Consider the following 20238-nt stretch of genomic DNA (forward strand, 5'->3'; position numbering starts at 1 on the left):
AGATATCTGGGTAGAGCCAAACAGCCTTTTGTAGATTAAATTATACTCTTTGATTATATTAATAATTATATATCAGTCATTTATACTTTTTTGTAAATTTTGTAGTATAATGAAAAATTGTATTTGTATGGATTGCCCTTTAGTGAACTAAAATTGTACTTTTTTCATTTGTTCGGAATATTATAACGGATGGAGTAACTCACTGAGACGATGATAGGCAAGCCTAGTTCAAGTGTGAGTGGAAGTTACTTTACACAATACAAAAATAAGTTGAATTGTAGGGCGCTAACATCCCAGTGCAAATATGTAGCCGGCGCATTTTCCCCTCTTTTTGGGGTAGGGCGCAAACATCCCAGTGCAAATATATTGCGAGCGCATTTTTTCCTATTTTTGTGGTAGGGCGCAAATTTCCTGGGCGCAAAATTCTCTCATTCAAGGAAAATATAATGTCCGTGAAGTTGACAAGCCACTTATGTCAGACTCCATTTCGACTTTAAACGTCGCTAGTGCTACGTTAGTGTTCGATAGTGACGCAAATCGTTAGTACTTCACAGATAACGTGTGCTTTTTAAATAATGGATATAGGTCTTCTAACTGCATGCCAACACGCCCACTTCTAAGAATCATCTCAAAAATGAGGTTAACCGTTAGAGCAAGTAAGTGCTCATTAGTGCCATTAACATTAATGCCTCCATCGTACGGCCCTTTGAGTAATGATAATAGCACGCTCTTTGCTAGTCTCAATGCGTCCCTATATTCTCGCGAACATTCTGACGTGCTCAAGTTAGTTACTTTTTTTTTTTTTTTTGCAACTATTGTTTATCTGTTATTGTTTATTGCTAGTCTGCAGAGTAGTCCTTACATTAATATGCCATTGTCCTTGATAATCATTGCGTATTTACAAGCAGTTTGTTATTACTGTTAGAAGATATCAAAAAACAACAGATAAAATCTACTACTTAACGGTTCACATTTTTCTTTTACAGTACATAAACGATTAATAATAATAATAATAATAATAATAATAATAATAATAATAATAATAATAATAATAATAATAATAATAATAATAATAATAATAATAATAATAAGACTATTCCAGCATAAAAGTTATCAATTGCATCCCACTGGCAACAAGCGACGCATATTTTAACTTCACAAAAATTAGTATCTCACGATTTTCTGGAAAACTACGTATGATAACATCTTCATTATGTCAAGTTGTTTATCTCAGTGTGATATATGTCTTACCTCTGGACAATATCACAGTAAAACAAATATTAAATATTAGGAGTACATCGTACTTTTGGACTACATCTCATTAACCATGGGAAGATTGAGTAGTGTATACTTTAGGATGTAAGTTTCAGCTTAACTTGCATCATACATTCTTAGGATTACAAAAAGGAAATTTGTTCGTTTGCGTTTGAACAAAATTCTTAGGATTACAAAAAGAAAAAATAATTTTTCCGAATTCCGGAATTTTTCCGAAATCCAGATTTTTTCCGAAATCCGGATTTTTTCCGAATTCCGGAATTTTTCCGAATTCCGGATTTTTTCCGAAATCCGGAATTTTTCCGAAATCCGGATTTTTTCCGAAATCCGGAATTTTTCCGAATTCCGGATTTTTTCTAAATTCCGGAATTTTTCCGAATTCCGGAATTTTTCTAAATTCCGGAATTTTTCCGAAATCCGGAATTTTTCCGAATTCCGGAATTTTTCCGAAATCCGGAATTTTTCCGAATTCCGGAATTTTTCCGAATTCCGGAATTTTTCCGAAATCCGGAATTTTTCCGAAATCCGGAATTTTTCCGAATTCCGGAATTTTCCGATTTTACTTTCCGGATTCCGGAAAGTAAAAATTCCGGAATTGGCCATCCCTATCCAGGAAGGACTTCTGGGGGGCGGGTGATGGATTGTAATATTGCTACTTTTAAGAGCTCCAAACTCTGGGTTGTGTTTTATTTATATATAAAATAAGAAAGTTTGCTCTTCTGGGGGGTGATTGCCCCCCTGGATCCGCCCCTGGCTTCAGTTGACTTATTTGGGTGTTCAAAATGTGATTGATAGGAAAAATCATCTCCATTCTCCAGTAATTGGTCTGCAGATGCAGATATTTATTCTAGCGGGCCCTAATTCTGTATCGGTCTTAGCAAATTTCTGGATCACAGTGCAACAGATAACTCCTATGGCGATTACCGCAAAAATAAAAACGCTGTTTACGCAAACTGTTACAGAATGTAGGGTTTGTTCCTAATGGGGCGTTTACACTTAGTCGATTTAGTCGCACGACTAAATCGACTCGCTGCATTTGCCACTAAATCGAAGCAACTAGGCCGAATCAGATTGATGGATGTGTTCAATTATTTCAACCACAGAAAATAGAACGTCTTTTAATTCAGTTGCCAGTCGATTAGTCGCCTTCGATCAACAAGCGATTAAGTTGAAGTCCCGTTTACACGGTCGATTAAGTTGAAAATGACGTCAATTCAACTGAATCGAACGCAAATCGACTAAGTGTAAACGCCCCATAAGCCTCGAGTTCTGTCATATTTGCAGCTTCAAATGCATTTTTATAATTTTACACTTGGTATCACATGTTTGTCTGGTATCACTGGTCGTTGTTTGGTTTTGTATGTGTATTGAGTGGATTTTGAGGTTGTTTGGTGTAATGTTTGTTCCTGTGTTTAGGAAGATATTTGACGAAAGAATGGGAAACTCGCCTAAATAAATCAGCTCTATGTTGGAAAATTGAAGAAGTTATATGGCATATAGAAAATTTTAAACTATCTGCACGTTAGTTGTATTTCAATTTAGTGACGAGCGAAGTAAACAGTAATGGCTGAAAGCGTGCGTTACGAGTCAATTGATAACGTTGAAAATCTATGTCGCTTTTGTTTGCAAAATTTACACAGCAGTAGAAGGATTAACATATTTGAAGAAGACAATATAAATGACAACATGGTTCAAAAAATATTGAACTGCCTGTCTCTTATGGTAAGTATGATAGGAAAATCGTATAAATATTGCAGCCGGTAACTGAATTTCACAGTAAGCTTTGTGCAGTACCGTAACTGAAAATAATTTAGAAGCATCTGTAGCATAGATTGCAAAACCGACATTCAGAACGTGCTGCAAACTTGCATTTCATCCATTACCTACGTTTCTTCAAACTAAGAAATAGGCCCTATTTGTATCAATATAGGTATTTTTTATACGAAGGTCTGTTTATAGTAAACCAATTAGTGCTGATTTATAATGATGGATATAGTATACATGAAGCTGCATCAGTTCCCGTAAGATGGTATCAGTGAGTGCATATGCCAGAGGACTGTCTTAAGATATTAGGTAAGCGTTGTTGTATATTAGAGCAGTAACATTATTAGTACCGTTATGAAACAATTACAAGTGCTATAGGAAATTAGGTACTGGCTTATTTTTGGCACATCATTGGATTCAATTATTATTGAAAAGTTATTATTCTTTCGCTGATTTCCTTCTGATTGGTTCCCTATTCGCTGGACTATAGGAAAATATCACCCTTGGTAGGGATAAAATCCAAGCGGGCAAACAGAAGTAGTTGTTGAAATAATTCTCTTGGTATTTGCGTATAAATTCGGCTACCGGATACGTAGCATAAAAACTAGTGGAAAATTCAAAGGAATTTATTCCGAAGTTGGGCGTCCGCTTTCGCCACGTTCCTTTCGCTCTTATCTCCTTTCCACATTTTCTGCAATTTGTTATTAGGTTCATTAATCCGTGCTCTTCACAAACTTTTATAAGATTTTGCTCGTTATCAACGTATTGTTTCACAAATGTGAAAACTGTTAGTTCATGCCCTTGTACTTTCGCCATGTTGATAACAAATGCTCGTTACTTTCCCACAATGCAACTGTTCGGTTACCTTGCGCCAAGTAGTTCCCTCCGCTCGGCGTATAGTCCCATGTTTATAACCGTTTATATATAACAAATAAACAAATTTTTCGAGACCCTTATATATTACCAAGCACACAAACGATCAAATTATCTATATCTTTCCTGTAAATTTTAAAAATATTGCTGGAAACGGACGCCCAACTTTAAAACTTAACCCAATTCAAACCAACCTTTGGTAGGTGACCATCAAAAAGCATGAATGCTTTCTAACCGAGTTAGGGCAGGGCAAAACTGGATGGGGTTCACTCGAGCAGACGGTGTTACCAAATACAAAATTTATACGTAGAATACGATGTAAAACATTTTTCGTGAAGGCATGAGGGGGTGGATATAAGTAATTATTGTTAGTCACAGTGCATATTGAAATGAATGAATTTTGAGTGATAATGACAGTATTGTATGTGTAAGTTGGCGCTTTCACTATCGTTTACGTGAATACCCCTGTCACTAACGCGCCTGTTATCTACGTACGCACCCCTTCGCTACCGTTCGGATCCCACTGCTGCGTACTTGCCCTGGCTTGGTTGGATAGCGGGCCGCGGTGGCTCAGTGGTTAAGCGTTCACCTCTAGTGCATGGAGTCCCTGGTTCGATCCTAGCCCACGCCAAGTGAACTTTGCAGCGTGTGCGTGGTTTTTCTCGGAATTCTCCCACTTTCTTCATTCCACCATTTCATTCATTTCTCATCAATCACCGTCTCCTTTAGCCTAGCCGGCATAACGCTGGGACTAAAACTTCAAGATTTCATTTTCCGGTTGGATAGCATTCTTGCTTTCCAGCGGCCAGCTAGCACAATTTTGTTTGTTTCATGCACTGTACTTTTTATGCCATTCGTCCACATAGTATTTTTACTGAGCCTCTCTGAAGTCAACCTACAAGTAGTAACATAGCTCCTCATGAAGTGCATGGTCTGCTAAAAGATATACAAAGCTCTAGTGTAACCTGATAGTGTAAGAAATGTGTCGAAATTTAGTAGAATTGTATGCTCGAGTAATGCCGAAGTGGGTTTTGACAATGATACGAGTTTGAATAGCACGTCTCATTTTTTCATCCTAGAAACGATTTAACATAAAATGCAGGTTCTGTACACTGTGCAGAAATGTACCGCCTGTGGAAAATAGCATCTAAGAGAGTTATCTTTGATATGTACTTATTTATTTTATCCGTCGTAAAGAACTTAACAATTTTAAACTACTCGCTTTTTCACAAACCTTTGCACTCTTCAAAAACAAACCGCGTAACTCAATTTGTATCACTCCGCACACGAGTATTCAGCGATTGGTGCAGGAGAAAATGCTTCGTCTGTTTCCCGCAATATTTCTGCTTCTGCACGTGCATGTAATCCTTCACTGGTAACCTTCCTGCCTGCATGGCCATCATCAAATATAGCGCGCGCTCTGCGTATTTGTCAGTGGGTGTAACTGTTTTCCTGTTAAATTTAAATTTTTGTGTAAGATGTCAATCCACATATAGAGATGTGCTTTTAATTGAAACTAAAATGTTCTTAGTGTGATTTAAAAATACAATAATTGCTGCTTAGGTTGAACAAGTGGAATTTCTTGGGTACTATTTTCTTATGGAAGAATAATGGTCATTTGGCTCATTGCAAGTGTTGCTCACTTCTGATTATATTTCGTTTTTTTTTTTTTTTTTTTTTTTTTTGTGAAGAATCGTAGTCAGACTGTTTAGTCAGTTTCAGAGAACTGGGATGCAAATGTTCATTATGTTAACCAAAGGAAAAACTGAGCCCTTGTGCTAAATTTCTATTTAATATATTAAATGCATTATACTTCAGATAATTGGAGAGCCTTTCATTGTATATAAAAAGTTGTAGGCCTATTATTTTAAAGATAAGTAAGAAATAAAGATAAAGGCAATTTCACCGATTCGAAGTAGCGTAACGTCTGATGTTAATTCTGTATGTTATAATCAGGGGTAAAAGTGGATCTGAAAAGGTAGGGGTACGGTAGCAAGCGGCATGATGTCACGCTGTTCCCCCGCCTATCCTTGCCCATTTTAATTTCTTAAGAACTGGGGGACGTCGTACATATTTTTCCGAGGTCGGGGATGGCGTTCTTCCTCGTTCTCCCACTTTTACCCCTGGTTATAATTCGCATATCGATTAAAAGAAAAGATCGGGTTTAACTCTTAACATACCAAGCGGGGTCCTCTAGGAACCCCAGAGGGCGATATTTGGTGATACTCCTGCAACTATAATAATCAATTTATTCTGGATGTTTATGTGTGTACTGCATCCGTTTGGAATATACTATCTATTACATAATTATATCAACGATGCGTTCGTTAAAAAAATACAAAAAATAAAAACACACTTGAAAATGTAAAAGCTCCATTGTTAAATTTGTATTTCAGATTTACGAACACAAAAGTATAAAATTGTACGAAAAACTGAATATTGCTCAAGTAAACATAATATTTGATGTCAACAATGCTCATTTAACTTAGGTATGCTTTTAGACACCCAAAAAATAATAATTTTGAGTTGCAATACTATGTCGAGAAATTAAAATAATACTTGGGGTCCGCAGAAGACCCCAACTTGGTAAACAACGTTGACGAGTTAGGCTTGGTACGTTAAGGGTTACATGAACATTTTAAGAATCGCAAGAATGATTGTCCGTTCTCAGGAGTAACTAAATATCTGAAAAAATCTTCAAGGGATACTAAAATTGTAATCTATTCAATAATTAATATCTTTCTTTTTTTAAAAAAAATGAACAATTACTTGATCCACATGTTCTCTTGGCTCTACTTGAGAGTCACGTAGTGATCCGAAACTCAGTTTTGAAATGGATGGGGGTAAAAGAGCACATGTTTTAGTACATCTGCTAGTCAAGCTAATAACTATAGTAAGACAACAAAGACTAGAGAACATAGTAAGATCTAATAGCTCTGATTCTAATTTTCCATGTTATCCCTTGACGCTATGGGCAGGCTAAATAAAATTTAGTAGTGATAGATTGAATATTTTGAACCATTAATGCGAACTCCCTGATATACAGAGGACGAAGATTTATGGTCAACCACAATTAGCCATGATTTGCAGTTACAGGGAAAATTTAAGAGATTGTCCAGCCCGGCTTCCAGACATGGACGTCCGCAGGACTTTTTCAAGGAGGTAAAATACTGATTCCACGGGGGGGAGGACAAAAGACCGACACACAAACTCAGTCGCGAATACGAATCTATAATACCAGATACTATAATATTTAATATGAATATATTAAGTGTTATAACATTTAAGTAAGCAAATTAGTATGTCTTGACATGCACTTCCAAAAACCTTTTAAAACCCAGGGAGGCAACATCCCCTTTGCCCCTTCCCCGCTGCGGGCAGCCATGCTTCCTAGTGTTCTTTGTCTATATTTATATGCTGCTTCAAAGATTCAGGAGAGAGAAAATGTATCTTGGTAATCTATCAGAAGTCCATGCCATTTCATTTTCAATCTCTTGGTCTTCGGTTTGTTTCTTAATTTGTTAGCTCGAGGTTTTCTATAAACTTTTTAGTCTGTTAGTTGGCAACATTTACACACTGCCGTCTGCGTTGTTTACAAGAGCTGCAAAGCTTCGTGAAAAAACGAATAGTAACCCTACGTTTGTTACTAGTAGTATTTCATGCAGGGTTGGCTGGTTTAAACCAGCTGTTTTTTTTAAAACCAACTGGTATAACCAAAAAAAGAGAAATGTTCCTAAAACTGTAGGTGTTCGTAATATCTTGATGAACTTACATTTGTGGATTATTATGCTTCACTCTCGTATGTAATTATTCGTATTAAATGCAGACCTAAATTTCCCATTCATTACACAAAGAGATTGTACTACAAAAACAACTTTTTATTTTATAAGTTTATTAATGTTTCTTTTGTTATTTTTTATTGTATGTTATTATTGTTATGGAATTGCAATGAAAGAAAAGTTCTAAATATTGTTTCGTTTTAATAATGTTATTATTGATAAAATACATCGAAATGCCATACCTTTTTTTTTGGAGGGGGGGGTCATACAAACCCCACGAGAGGCATATTGAAATCAGAAGTATCTTTGGTATCTATTTATGTATAAATGGGTCAGAGCCAAAGTGGACTTAAGGGGATCTTCTACCATCTCCGCTTAGGTTTCTAACTCTCCATTTGATAACATGTAAAATTTAATATGGTAATTTCTAACTAAGTATTGCAGGTAATAACTTGAAATTTTTAATACAAATACACAAGACCCATATAAATCCAACCACGGTCTCCAATTTACGTTACATGCGTTAGATTAATTGCAATATATTCTTCAGTAAGTTTGGCAACAGAGAATAAAAAGTATGCTGCAGAGGGGAGAGGGCTGACCATCTGTTTGCTTGTTAGCTGCTTTTAAAAGGACGCTCTTACCAGAAAAATCACGTTGTGATTCTCACTTCTCAGTGGTTAGAATAGTCTGGACTGGAAGAGCCCAAAACCTCTTCTTTCTTCCTTTCACGGTTTGTTTGTTTCTTCCACCCCCCTGCTGTCACAAGAAGACAACTTGTTTCGGAAAGCACTTTGAATTAGTAGCGAAAAGTCAAACTGAATGACACCACGGACGGATTAAAGGGAGGGGCGGTCACTCCCTCCGAGAACATTTGAATACTTTGAATAATCGGAGTAAGAAACTAGAAATTGCGTAATCTAATAAGAAAAGTTTGTTGAAGTATACAAATCAAGACGAATTTTAAGTGTCACAGCATTGTACTCTCATCCCCTCTCCTCCCAATTCCCTTCTGAAGAAGTTCTCTTTTGTTTCTCTGTTCCATATTAGCCTTTACACTTACACTTTCATTATCCAGTATTGATTTTTACCATACCATCTGCACAGAAGGTGAATAAGGTTTACGAGTCCTTCCTGCCCCCTTTTTTAAAAATTGCTAATTATAATAAAATTTATCGAAAACAATTCATCTCAACGATAAAGACTTATACACATTCATTATTGCAATTTTAAAATAAACTCGCCGCCTGTCGCGTATGTTAGCGATCTAATATATACGAATAGATGAAAAGTTAGTTTGAAGCGTATTGTTTTTCTGTAATTAAGTCCGAATTCATATTTGTTTCTATTGTTGCATCGACAAAAGTGAGTGCTAAATCGATTTAGGCTCGTTGGTCTTTGCGAGGTCCCTCAAGATGCAAGGCCGTGGGCAGTCGCCCACCACTTGAAACGCCTCTGCACTAGAGGTCTGCACGTGCTCGGGCCTACAAAGAATGTATCACTTCGGGCCCGGGAGGGGTTCGGGCAGTAGCGTCATTTCAGATTTGGCTTGGGGGGCCAAGACCCCTTGATATATGTAAAATTTCGCGTTTTTCACTGATTTACTACTATGCTATTGATAAAACTATATAAATCTCAAACTCGGGAGGGGGGCAAATGCCTCTCCCTGTCCTCCTAAATGACGCCCCTGGGTTCGGGCTGTGAATTTTTAAATATACAACCATATTTCTCGGACTTTTTCGGGCATAACTTTGTAAATATAGTGTAAAACGATACAAATTGCACCGTTCTTTCTGGAGGACTTTTAAAACACAACTGCAAAATCAAACCTCGAATTGCTGCAAATAAAAATACAATTTTGCATTAATAATTAAGTTTCTGCAATTCGGGCTTATTTCGGGCTCATTTGATTATCACAGAGCTCAGTCCAGGCTAGGGCCTAAATGCTAAGACATATTTTGGACTTGGGTCGGGCCTCACATTGTAAATTCACGGGCCGGGCCCGGGCTGAAAATTCCGGCCCGTGCAGACCTCTGCTCTGCACCCGCACACATTTCTTCCTAGTCCAGAAAATCTCCTCCCCTCCGCATCGTCAATAATGGTAAATTTGTTCCTCGTATATTTGCTTATTATTGTAAGAGAAGTTCAAACCAGAACTCTAAAATTTGTTCTTTCTCTGGGGTAATGTGAGTAATGCAAATTAAGAAAGATATGCGTAATATACAAACGTCAGAAAAACTTGATATCAATTTGAATAACCTTTGGCGTGGGAGACCCGGGTTCGATTCCCGGCGGGAGCTCATGTGGTTCGGATTCCACGTTAATCAGTAGGTCCACGTCTCATATAGCCTCGCTGCTGAACGGGACGTAAAACTCAAAATCACCTCACCTTGAATAACCTTTTACGTAATGTTTATTTTAGAAATAATAAACTTATGCAAGTATATCGAGGCATCTGAAATTTAATGTTAAATAGTGGCGAGTGAGCCAGAAGGGGCGTGCACTATTCAGTTAGTCAAAGAACTCATATATGTAGCTTGAAAACTAATACTATTTAAACCAATATTGAATTAGACAAATTTGATCACTCTGGCCACAGAAAAGGCGTCACCTTCTATGGCCCACCCATCGCATGATGGGAATGAAAGACAGAGGGAAAAAAAGACAAATTTGTAAAAAGTAGGATAACCATAATTGGAAATAGTGTGTGTATTTTTTAAGGAGGAAACCCAGAAGTACATTCTCGATATAATAATAATAATAATAATAATAATAATAATAATAATCTTTCTCACTTCAATCATAGGTTGATGCGCAAGAAGGAAATTTTAAAACTTTTCTCTCCCCTGGGAGAGCTGTTTTATAATTTGATAAGGTCTCTTCTTCGTAACTGCATCTATCCCTGGTCGGGCCGCGGTGGGTCAGTGGTAGAGCGTTCACCTCTAATGCATGGCGTCCTTAGTTCGATCTCAGCTCGCACCAAGTGAACTTTGTGGAGGACAAACACCATGTGTGGAGGTTTCTCGGGGTTCTCCCGTTTCCTTCCACTTTCTGCATTCCAGCATTTCCTTCTTTTCACAACATCACTAGCTCCTTTAACCTACCAGGCATAACTGTGGGACGTAAAACTTATAGATTTTTCCATCCTTGATCTTCCACTTCCTGGTTTTTCTTCTGCCTTTTTCCCTATCAACACGGTGATCCAATCGGAGTGCCGAATAAGATGTCCAAGCATGCTGTTTCTTTTTTTTTTCCTATTATCTTCATGATCTGTCGTCCTTCATTAGCTTCCTTTAGTACGTCTTCATTCCTTTTCCTTATACAGTATTATTATTATTACACCACCACACAAAATAAATAAAAGTTCTGTGCACTGGACCCCAGGGTATTGATTCGATGTATTTTGGTACCCAGAACCCAAATTTCGAAACTCCAGGACGATTTGACCGTGTCAACTTTGTTTTATGGGCGAAGAACGTAAGTGCTGTTTTACGTTTGCTTATGTTTATCGCCCATTTAAAAAAATATCACGGTCAATCGTCCTGGGGTTTCGAAATTTGGATTCTGGGTACCAAAATATTTTGAATCCATACCCTGGGGTCTGGTGCACAGAACTTTTATTCTTTTTGTGTAGCTGTGTTATTATTATTATTATTATTATTATTATTATTATTATTATTATTATTATTATTATTATTATTATTATTTTCCATGCGTACATTTTCTCGAAAATATCCTCCCCCTAAGAGATGATCAACAATTCATTCCTGAATAGTACTCAGCTTCTTTTCCTACTAATGACTATTTAGGAGTTTTTCCTTAGCTGAATCTCGTTATATTGTGTCTCCATTGGACGTAGAATAGGATTCGATTGCCAGTGTAAGCTCACAACTTCCGAAGTTGAGTCAACATCGTGAAAGAAATGGAGAACTATCCGAATAAAGTGGTAGCGATCTCTGGCCAAGAAAGACGAAAGGATTGTTTGATGTCATTGCACTGATCACGATCTTCTAGGTTGTGAATGTTTACCAGCTGGCATGTCCAGGCCCCTATGGGCTGTATTGCTGAGTTTAGATTTTAGACTAATAAACAGCTGTCTTTAGAAAATAACCTTGTAACACAAATATGATAGTCATGAGTTCCGAACCATAGTGTCAAGTGGTATAAATCTCACTTGGGTGGTAAAATTTGTTATTAGACATTCGTGGAAATCAACTGCTCTGTTAAAATATTTCAGTTTTCTAACATTGTTATGCCTAATTATTATTAAGCATTAATAATTAATTATTATTAAGAAGAAGCTGAAAATCGAGAAACATGGAAGAAATATTTCAAGGTCCAAACTGAAAATTAAGAAGAAACGAAAAAAATCTCATCAGTCCCAGGACCGGCCAAAAGGCAGAATACTTAATAATAATAATAAGAATTTTAAAATTTCGTTCTTGATTATAAGAATACATTATACATTATAAAAGTCGTATACAAAGAAATGTATACATCCTAGAAATAGTATATACATATCAACGAAATACCTTACTACTGTCAAACAACATTTGTACTGTGTATACATTTATATTAATTCTATAGACTGTCACGTCTTTTAATCACGTGGCTCCCCAGCTTGGCTCACAACGATGAGCAAACGCCAATGATTTGAGTATTCTAGTAGGGAATCGAACCTAGAATCACGCGAACAGGAGTCAAAAGTTCTAACCACAAGACTATGGAACCCCTTAGTATGACGTTATGCTTGAAATTCAAATGATTCTACCAAAAACAATTATCAACGAAATAGTTTATTACATCTCTAACACATTACATTTATACTGTGCATAAATCTATATTAATTACATTATGAAAAGAAGTAGAATGACTATATGCCTGAAATTAAAATGATCCTACAAAAAGCATATTTTTCAACGAAATACCTTCCTATTGTCATGTATACGGGTAATTTTATTCGTGGGTGGAAGGAGGAGTCGCCCGAAGTAAGGAAGAAATACAATACTCTCCTATCTGATAATTGAAATCATGAATAATTTTTATTATTATTATTCTTTCTGTATATGTTCATTTTCGAGTTAATCATTCCATATCGGACTCCCGAAGAAAAAAAAAACTATCGAAACAACTTATTGACCGTGCTGATAGCGACTACTCCCCGTCACGACACCGTTTTTCAGTTTTGTTAGTGTTAGGAAAAAGAAGAGTGAGAAAGAAGAGTAGCAGAGGGAGGCAGAGAAGAAAAGAAAAAGAGAAAGAATGAAGAAAGATAAAGGATTGGAGGAGAAAGGATTACTGGATAATTCAGGAAATATAGTAATGAACTTGAATGGTTATTAACGAAGGATCAATTCCGAAGTGATCCGGAAATAGACACATGTCCATAAATACGAGCCTGATCTGGGTCCAGGCGACTGCACAAGAGGGAGTTGCCCAAACCCAGCCCAAGCTAGGTGAAAATGGAATTTAATTGGTTGTAAGGTAATCCTGAATGGTAAATATTAACTATCCAGTCTCTGAACTCCATACTCTGAGATCGACCACACATATGAATTAGCTTGGCGAGACTTCTTTTTTGGAAGGAGAGAGTACCAAATTCTTTTCCTCTTTGATTCCTTCATTTTGTCACACTTCTTGCAACACAGATATTATAGCACAACGACAGTAGAATTTCTAGTAAGTGCACTTTGCAGTTCGTTTCAAGACTATTCTAAAACTCAAGGGTCACAAAATCACCCTCCCCTCTTTCCCTTTTCGAAGGGATCTTTCGGGGGGAAAGGTGAAAAATGTGGAAACAATTGGATACAATTACTAAGAACATTTTCCTTCTTCCTTCACAAGTCTCTTGTTTATGGTCATTTCGTCTTGTGTGATAAGGCGGACTTCAGAACACAAAATTGCAACGCTCCAGATTCCCTACCCAAATTGTCACGCGGTTCGTATGTCAGTCTTCAAGGAGTTTCTTCAAAGAATGTTACATTATCTGCTATGAGATCTGCAAACGATCTCCATTGTATAACTGCTATCTCGATAGAGGCAGTGGACAAAACTGAGGACAAAGCTGCCCAAAACAAGTTTTTGACAAAAAAAAAAAGGAAGAAACAGAGACAACATTTGTTTTTAGCCAGAAGCGCTCATAAATCACTACCACGTGACGCGAAGACTATTAGGGCTAGAGGTTCAGCAGAGAGCTCTCAATTCCTGGAGAAATTCTATCCTCTACGTTGCCAAGTGTAAACGGAAGTATACATTATAATTAATCTAAATTGATCTGGGGCATTAAATCAAAAACAGAAACCATGAACATATAGGTATTGCTGTTGGAAAATATCATGGAAAATTTTGAGACGGTAAGTGCAATATCTTGTTAAATATTCACATAGAAATATCTACGTGTTATCCTATAGGGATCCTGAAACACTTGCAAGTGGGTAGACATCCCCTTAAAGAATTCGTATCTTTATTCACTTTTTTTTTTTTTTTTCAAACTGATATGCAAATGAAGAGCCCTTTCTCATTATCCGGCGAACTGTCGTGTACGGTTCCGGCGCTTTGCCGAACAGGGTAGAAAGACATTGCAAGCAATGGAGCTTTTCACATATGTGCGGCGGTCGAAAAACTGCCGGATCTCCCTGCTAGAATCCGGCCCGGCCGGATAAGATACAGCTATATTACTTTATATTTATTTCTGTCATTTGCAGAAATTTTTCCCTTATAAACATTTCTTTTCATGCAAGAAATTGAATTTTACCTGTAAATCTTCCAAAATGTGGTGCGCCAAAACTGCACCAACCCTGGAATTTGTATTATTGTCGATAATTCTGAGTACTGAATAATGTTTACAGCAGATAATTTGCTTGTATTACGAGGGTTAATTTCTAATTGCCACACGTGTTGAAAACTGCGAAAACCTAATTTGCAACAACGGAGTATTTCTGCACGATGTAGGGAATCTGTATTTTATGTTAATGTAACGTACCGATTCTATCGGTAACGATACATTGTAGGTTTGATCTGAACGTGGTTTGAATTTGTGTCAGGTTGTGTTAAGTTACGTTCCATTTGTTATTATGGAGTTTCGTATGAACTTATCATTGATAACCCCTTTTATTTACGATTGTATTGTTATAGTATACTTTCTTAAATTTTATTTTTTTTATTTTTTTTTTTATCTGTGCTATAGACAGGGATACGTTATTTTCCCTAGAAGTTTGTTATGGTACATAAGATCGATGCTGACTTTGTGATTCAAAATCCCAAATAAGTTAGGTAAATATTAATACAAATTGATAGACCTTAGTTTAAATTAATTTGGTAATAGTACATAATATATATTTTGCACTACAATTGTCTAGCTATAATATACGTGTTATCATTATTGGCCTGTGTATTCTATACCTGTAGACCGTGCTTGTCAGTGAAGAGTAACACTGGTAAGTAATCAGTACGTAACCGTGACCTTATATTTGAATAGCACCGATAACATAACGTACCATAAATATTTCATAACATGCACCATGGTAATGCATATGAATGTGAATTACCTCGTTACATGAAACGTACATTTATATGTATGTATTCTTAAAATTTGAATTATTCCCTTCTCATTAGGGTTTGTATCATTAACATAATAGTATTACTTACTCTTAACGCTGCTAAAATGTTATATTATATGATTCCTGCTAAAACTGTGATGCAACCATTAACATAACTATAAGCATGTCAAGTGCACAGATAGATGAAGAAATGAAACATGTCTAATTAAATTGAAGTGACAACAGGGAGTGATCCTAATTTGAAAAGTATTTAGCTAAATCGCATTTTCTCGGCAAACCTACATAAATTTTTCATTTTGGACCTACCTATGTTATCTTCTTTGTGACATTAAGAGGCTCCGAGCGAAATTTTCTTAACATATATTGGAATGTTGTCACTAGTGATCGTTCGTTCCGGCCATAGTTGAAATGGCGTTGTGGAACAAGAATAGGTGTGAGCAACATCAGGATTCAACCAGAAATCATCCCTGAAGAGGAGTGTAGTTGGGTTATGTCAAGGGGCTACTATCAGTGTTTAAGCTTTTGGAACTCAGGTAACCCAGATTTTTCTTAAATTTTAGACTATCAGAAAGTCGAAATTTTTGGAACCGATATAATGACGATAACGCAACCACCATAATAATTACCGGCGTATACTTGAGTGACTGTGTTTAGAGTTGTGATATATGTGATGAAGATGATTAATATCAGAATGTTAGGTTAAAATTTGTACGGCGCCACACATCTCAAACACTGATCGTCTCTCCACTGATGTAGTTTAATTAAGTAAAGGTCCGTCAGAGTTTTCTAGAATAATGATGGTAACATCGAATAACTTCCGTTTCCATGATTTTTTTTAAATATCGTTATTAACCTGAAATAGCTTAAAATTTATATAAACTTGAAGAGTCCATACATTAGACAAATTCGGAAACCTTCAGAATAAATTATTCTTGAAATCTTGAATTAAATATACAAATCAATTTGGCTTATGGCTTTAAAACAACATAATCGTGACCTCATTTTGTATATGCGCTCGAGGCATCATCTTGCTGCCCTTATTTGCGAGAGACAGATCCGTAATACAAGTTTTTTTAAATGGCACTTCTCTTGTTTTATTTTTTTTCTGTAATTCTGCCCATAACGATTGATACGTGTAATGAAGTGACTCTAAAGGTTTTTTTTTTTTTTTTTTTTTTTTTTTTTTTTTTTTTTTTTAATGTGTGTTTGCATGTCCATTTGTATATATTTCATGTGTCATTATTTTCATGGTGTGTGGTTTAGTGGTTGACTTGAGTAAGTCAATATTACGGCCAGTAAGAGCGATGCCTTATATCTGCCACTGTTTTCTTCTAATTCTGAAATAAAGAAAACGTGAAATTGTGGGATACAGAAGGGAGGATATTATTGCTCATTAATCCTTATGCGGGGGGCCGCGGTGGCTCAGTGGTAGAGCGTTCACCTCTGGTGCTTGGGGTCCCGGGTTCGATCCCAGCCCCCGCCAAGTGAACCTTGTGGTGGACAAACACCGTGTGCGTGGGTTTTCTCGGGGTTCTCCCGTTTCCTCCCACTTTCTTCATTCCACCATTTCATCCATTACTCATCATCACCGTCTCCTTTAGCCTAACCGGCATAACCGTGGGACGTAAAACTGAAAGATTTCATTTTTTAATCCTTATGCGGGCAACGGGGGCTTCCCTGGCCCAGTAGCTTCATACTTTTTTTTTTCCCGAATTTCTCAATAAACATAAATATTTCGATGACATAAAATTCGGAATTATTCTATTTTTAGTCGAAGTTAAAGTCATGAACATATAGAGTTGGTAAGGCCCCAGTTGCCGTCTACGTTACGAAAATAGCTTGCCCGGACAATGGTTAAACCAACACATTTAATGGGACAGCCTGAATATTAATCAGTGTCACGGAATACAATGTTGTTATAGGAGGAGAATTGTAAAGTAATGTAAATCTAATAATTTAACGAATTTTTCTACGTAAATATCATTTCTTCACTTGAGCTTCATCGATGTTATCCATCTTAACCAGAATGTTAAATATTTTGTACTTCATTATCTGAAAACAATAAAGATAGTCAATAATAGAAAAATCGAACATGCTACTTCAGTCTTGTGTCGTAATTGAAACATGCTATAGTAAATTTTAGTATACATATAATAAACGGAATAGTACCTCATTCTAGAAAAGTTACAAATTTTTCACAATTGGTTACTACTTTGGGAAGGAATCTGAGATCAAAGCGAAAACATATTGAATATAAACTTCAAAGTCAAAATTGGAAAATGAGAATAAATATTGAATGTAATTAATTAACTGGGCAAAATAACTATCTCTTTTCAAAATGGCATCTCCGGTTAGAATTCGTTGCTATGGAGATAAACTTAATCATCTAGTTTAATTGTTTAATTTTAAATTCAAAATTCAAACTATGGTCCGTATCAAATTGGCTTTATCCGTCCAGGATGTATCAAGTGTTTCTTTTTCCTTTTTGTACGGCGGGAAAGAACATTTCAAGTGGGCTTAATTCAACCGGGACTGTGTTTACTTTGATATTTGTTCATTTTAAATACTTGCGCGAAAAGAGTGCGTATCAAATTGGCGACTACATCCAAGATTTGTGATTTTTTTTTTGAGTAAAATAATGGATTTTTTTTTTTGAAAAATCATATTACGAATATGAAACCATTACAAGAGCTCTAAGCTGCGAACTTTTGTGCGATATCTAAGTGTCTTTTTGCGCAATAATCATTTATACACATATTCTTCGTAGCTGATACGCCCCTCGTGAGAGTACCTGCTGCACTCCTGCTTTGATTCGCTTAGAATATTCTCGTTATTGGAGATCTAGCGTAGGTTAGTTTGTTTTTTGCAGAGTCGTTTTTATGTTATCCGTCGGTACACATACACGCATGTCGGGAAACGTACTACAAGTGAGTTTCATGATGAAATAATTACATATAAAGTATAGCACTTAACTTTTTCCAGGGCACATCAATTTGTACGCATATTATCAATATGTATGCAATTATTTGGGTGATAACTGTGCAGAACGTCTTAAGGAATCGTTTAAAGGAAGAAGAGTGAAAGAGAATTGCTTTCTTAATTTGACAAACTATTTTTAATGTGCACCCAAATATTTGTTATGATAGTAATGTTATTGTTATTTACTCTTGGGGGAAGGAGAGTTATGGGGGGTTTTCCAGTTAATGTCTGAACTATTTACTTGTATTATTTAAGTCTTATCTTACCTTGACATTAGTGTCGATTGATTCACTTGCTGCTCCTCTTTCTTGGGAGTGGTTTATTGTTCGATAATACACACTTCGTGACAGTGACTTTTTACTAAGTTTTCTTCTCTTAACTTGTTCGTTTTAAAAGAACTTCCATTTGTTTTATATATATTTATTGATTTGTATTTTTTTCCGTCAGTCAGAGAATATTTTCGTCCAAACTTAATATATCCTTTGAGATAGTATGTTTTGTCTTGATTGAGAGTGAGTTTGTGGTGTAAGCACACTTCTGTGATGATTCATGGTTTTATGCATTGTGATTGGTTGGTATTGTACAATGGAATGATTAACACCTCTGATAAATATATACATTTATTTATTAAAACTAAAGTACAGTGTAACGGTTTCGACAGCTTAACGTGATCTTCATCAGACACTAACTGCAATTATATGAATAATCGATTTGATGTATATCAACCATTGCTTTGCGCCTACTCCCTACGGATATATCCTTCGTGTGCCCACCAGCTTCGCCTTTTTCTAACGTGTAATAGATCGGTTCCTGCTTGTAGTAACTACTTAGTACACTACACGATCTATGTGCATACAAATTGAACGCGAAACACCATGATTGTCAGCCGTTTTACGCTTGCTACCTTCGGGTAGGCTCCCATGCGGATCCAACAATTTCGATCTGCTCTGAACTGGACTAGATACAGTTGCTACTTGTAGCAAGGTTGGTGCGTGTTTTTCATATGAATATTCACTTTAATGGCATATCACTTGGCAAACATAATCAGGCTGTACGCAATTATTTAGGCATGCATCGAGAAAATAATACATTAGAATGTATTTTAGTTTCATTTAAACAAGAAATGTGATGGTTCTCGATATGACGTAAAAGTGTACGAATAATTACTGGTAGTTCTAAGGCAACCATGGCGTCAAAGTATGGAGATTACGAAACTCAGCGTATTTACTGGTACTTTAGCTTACTGAGCACCATGAGTTCAGTACGGAAACATTATTGAATATTTATTTTTTCATAATATTGTAGGAGCTAAGCTAGATTTTTATTGATGTCTGCCGCTCTAAGTTAAATTTCCACCTCACAAGAGGTTATAAGAAGAAGCAGTTTGTATAACAGTGGAACGGCGGTATAAAGGGTACGCAGGATTCGGTAGAAGAGTTGGACGGTTTTGAAATGAAAATTACTATATTCTTACAGTTTACAAAATGGATTAGGAAAGAAATGCTGATTATTTTCATTTACCATAACATTTCTTCAAATGACTCCCATCTCCTCCTATGCGCACTCGCAGTCGAAGGAGTTTTCGTCAGCTTATTCGGTAAGCATGGAGCCGTGGAATATGTAACATCAGCCATTTGTTGTGGAGACATTCTTCAAGACAAGGAATTCTGTACTGCAAACGTCTTTTTGGTCGTCACTTTTATGTGACCTGTCATAAATGTGCGTCGTCGCAATATTCTCCCCAGGTGGGTGTGGCACTTCAGGTTAACAACATCGGTAGCGAATAGGACATCATCTGGCAGTATTCGAACCATGAAGACACTAGAAAATATTGGAAGAGTAAGGAAAGCTGTGCTTAAGCCGGCGTTTGTAGCGTTAGAGATTTCGGATCGCCTTATATGACAGATGTTGGATATTGATCTCACATCTAATCTCTACAACATGATTGTGTAGGAGCTGCATGATGATTGTGTCCGTCGTGAAATTTTTGAAGAAAGAATGCTGAAAAG

The 20238-nt window shown here is 36.5% G+C and overlaps 1 protein-coding gene across 1 annotated transcript in view; it reads left to right on the forward strand.

Moving 5' to 3' along the window:
- Nucleotides 1-2553: 2553 nt before the first annotated feature.
- LOC145681903 (uncharacterized) overlaps nt 2554-20238 on the forward strand; it is a 99564-nt gene continuing 81879 nt past the window's right edge. The window contains exon 1 of the mRNA XM_081753505.1: nt 2554-2997. Coding sequence (XP_081609631.1) covers nt 2839-2997 — 159 coding nt within the window. The 5' untranslated portion in view covers nt 2554-2838. The remainder of the gene's footprint in view (nt 2998-20238) is intronic.

The sequence above is a fragment of the Thermobia domestica genome, chromosome 3, assembly GCF_964235325.1.
Source record: "Thermobia domestica chromosome 3, izTheDome1.hap1.1, whole genome shotgun sequence".
In the NCBI taxonomy this organism is placed as follows: domain Eukaryota; kingdom Metazoa; phylum Arthropoda; class Insecta; order Zygentoma; family Lepismatidae; genus Thermobia; species Thermobia domestica.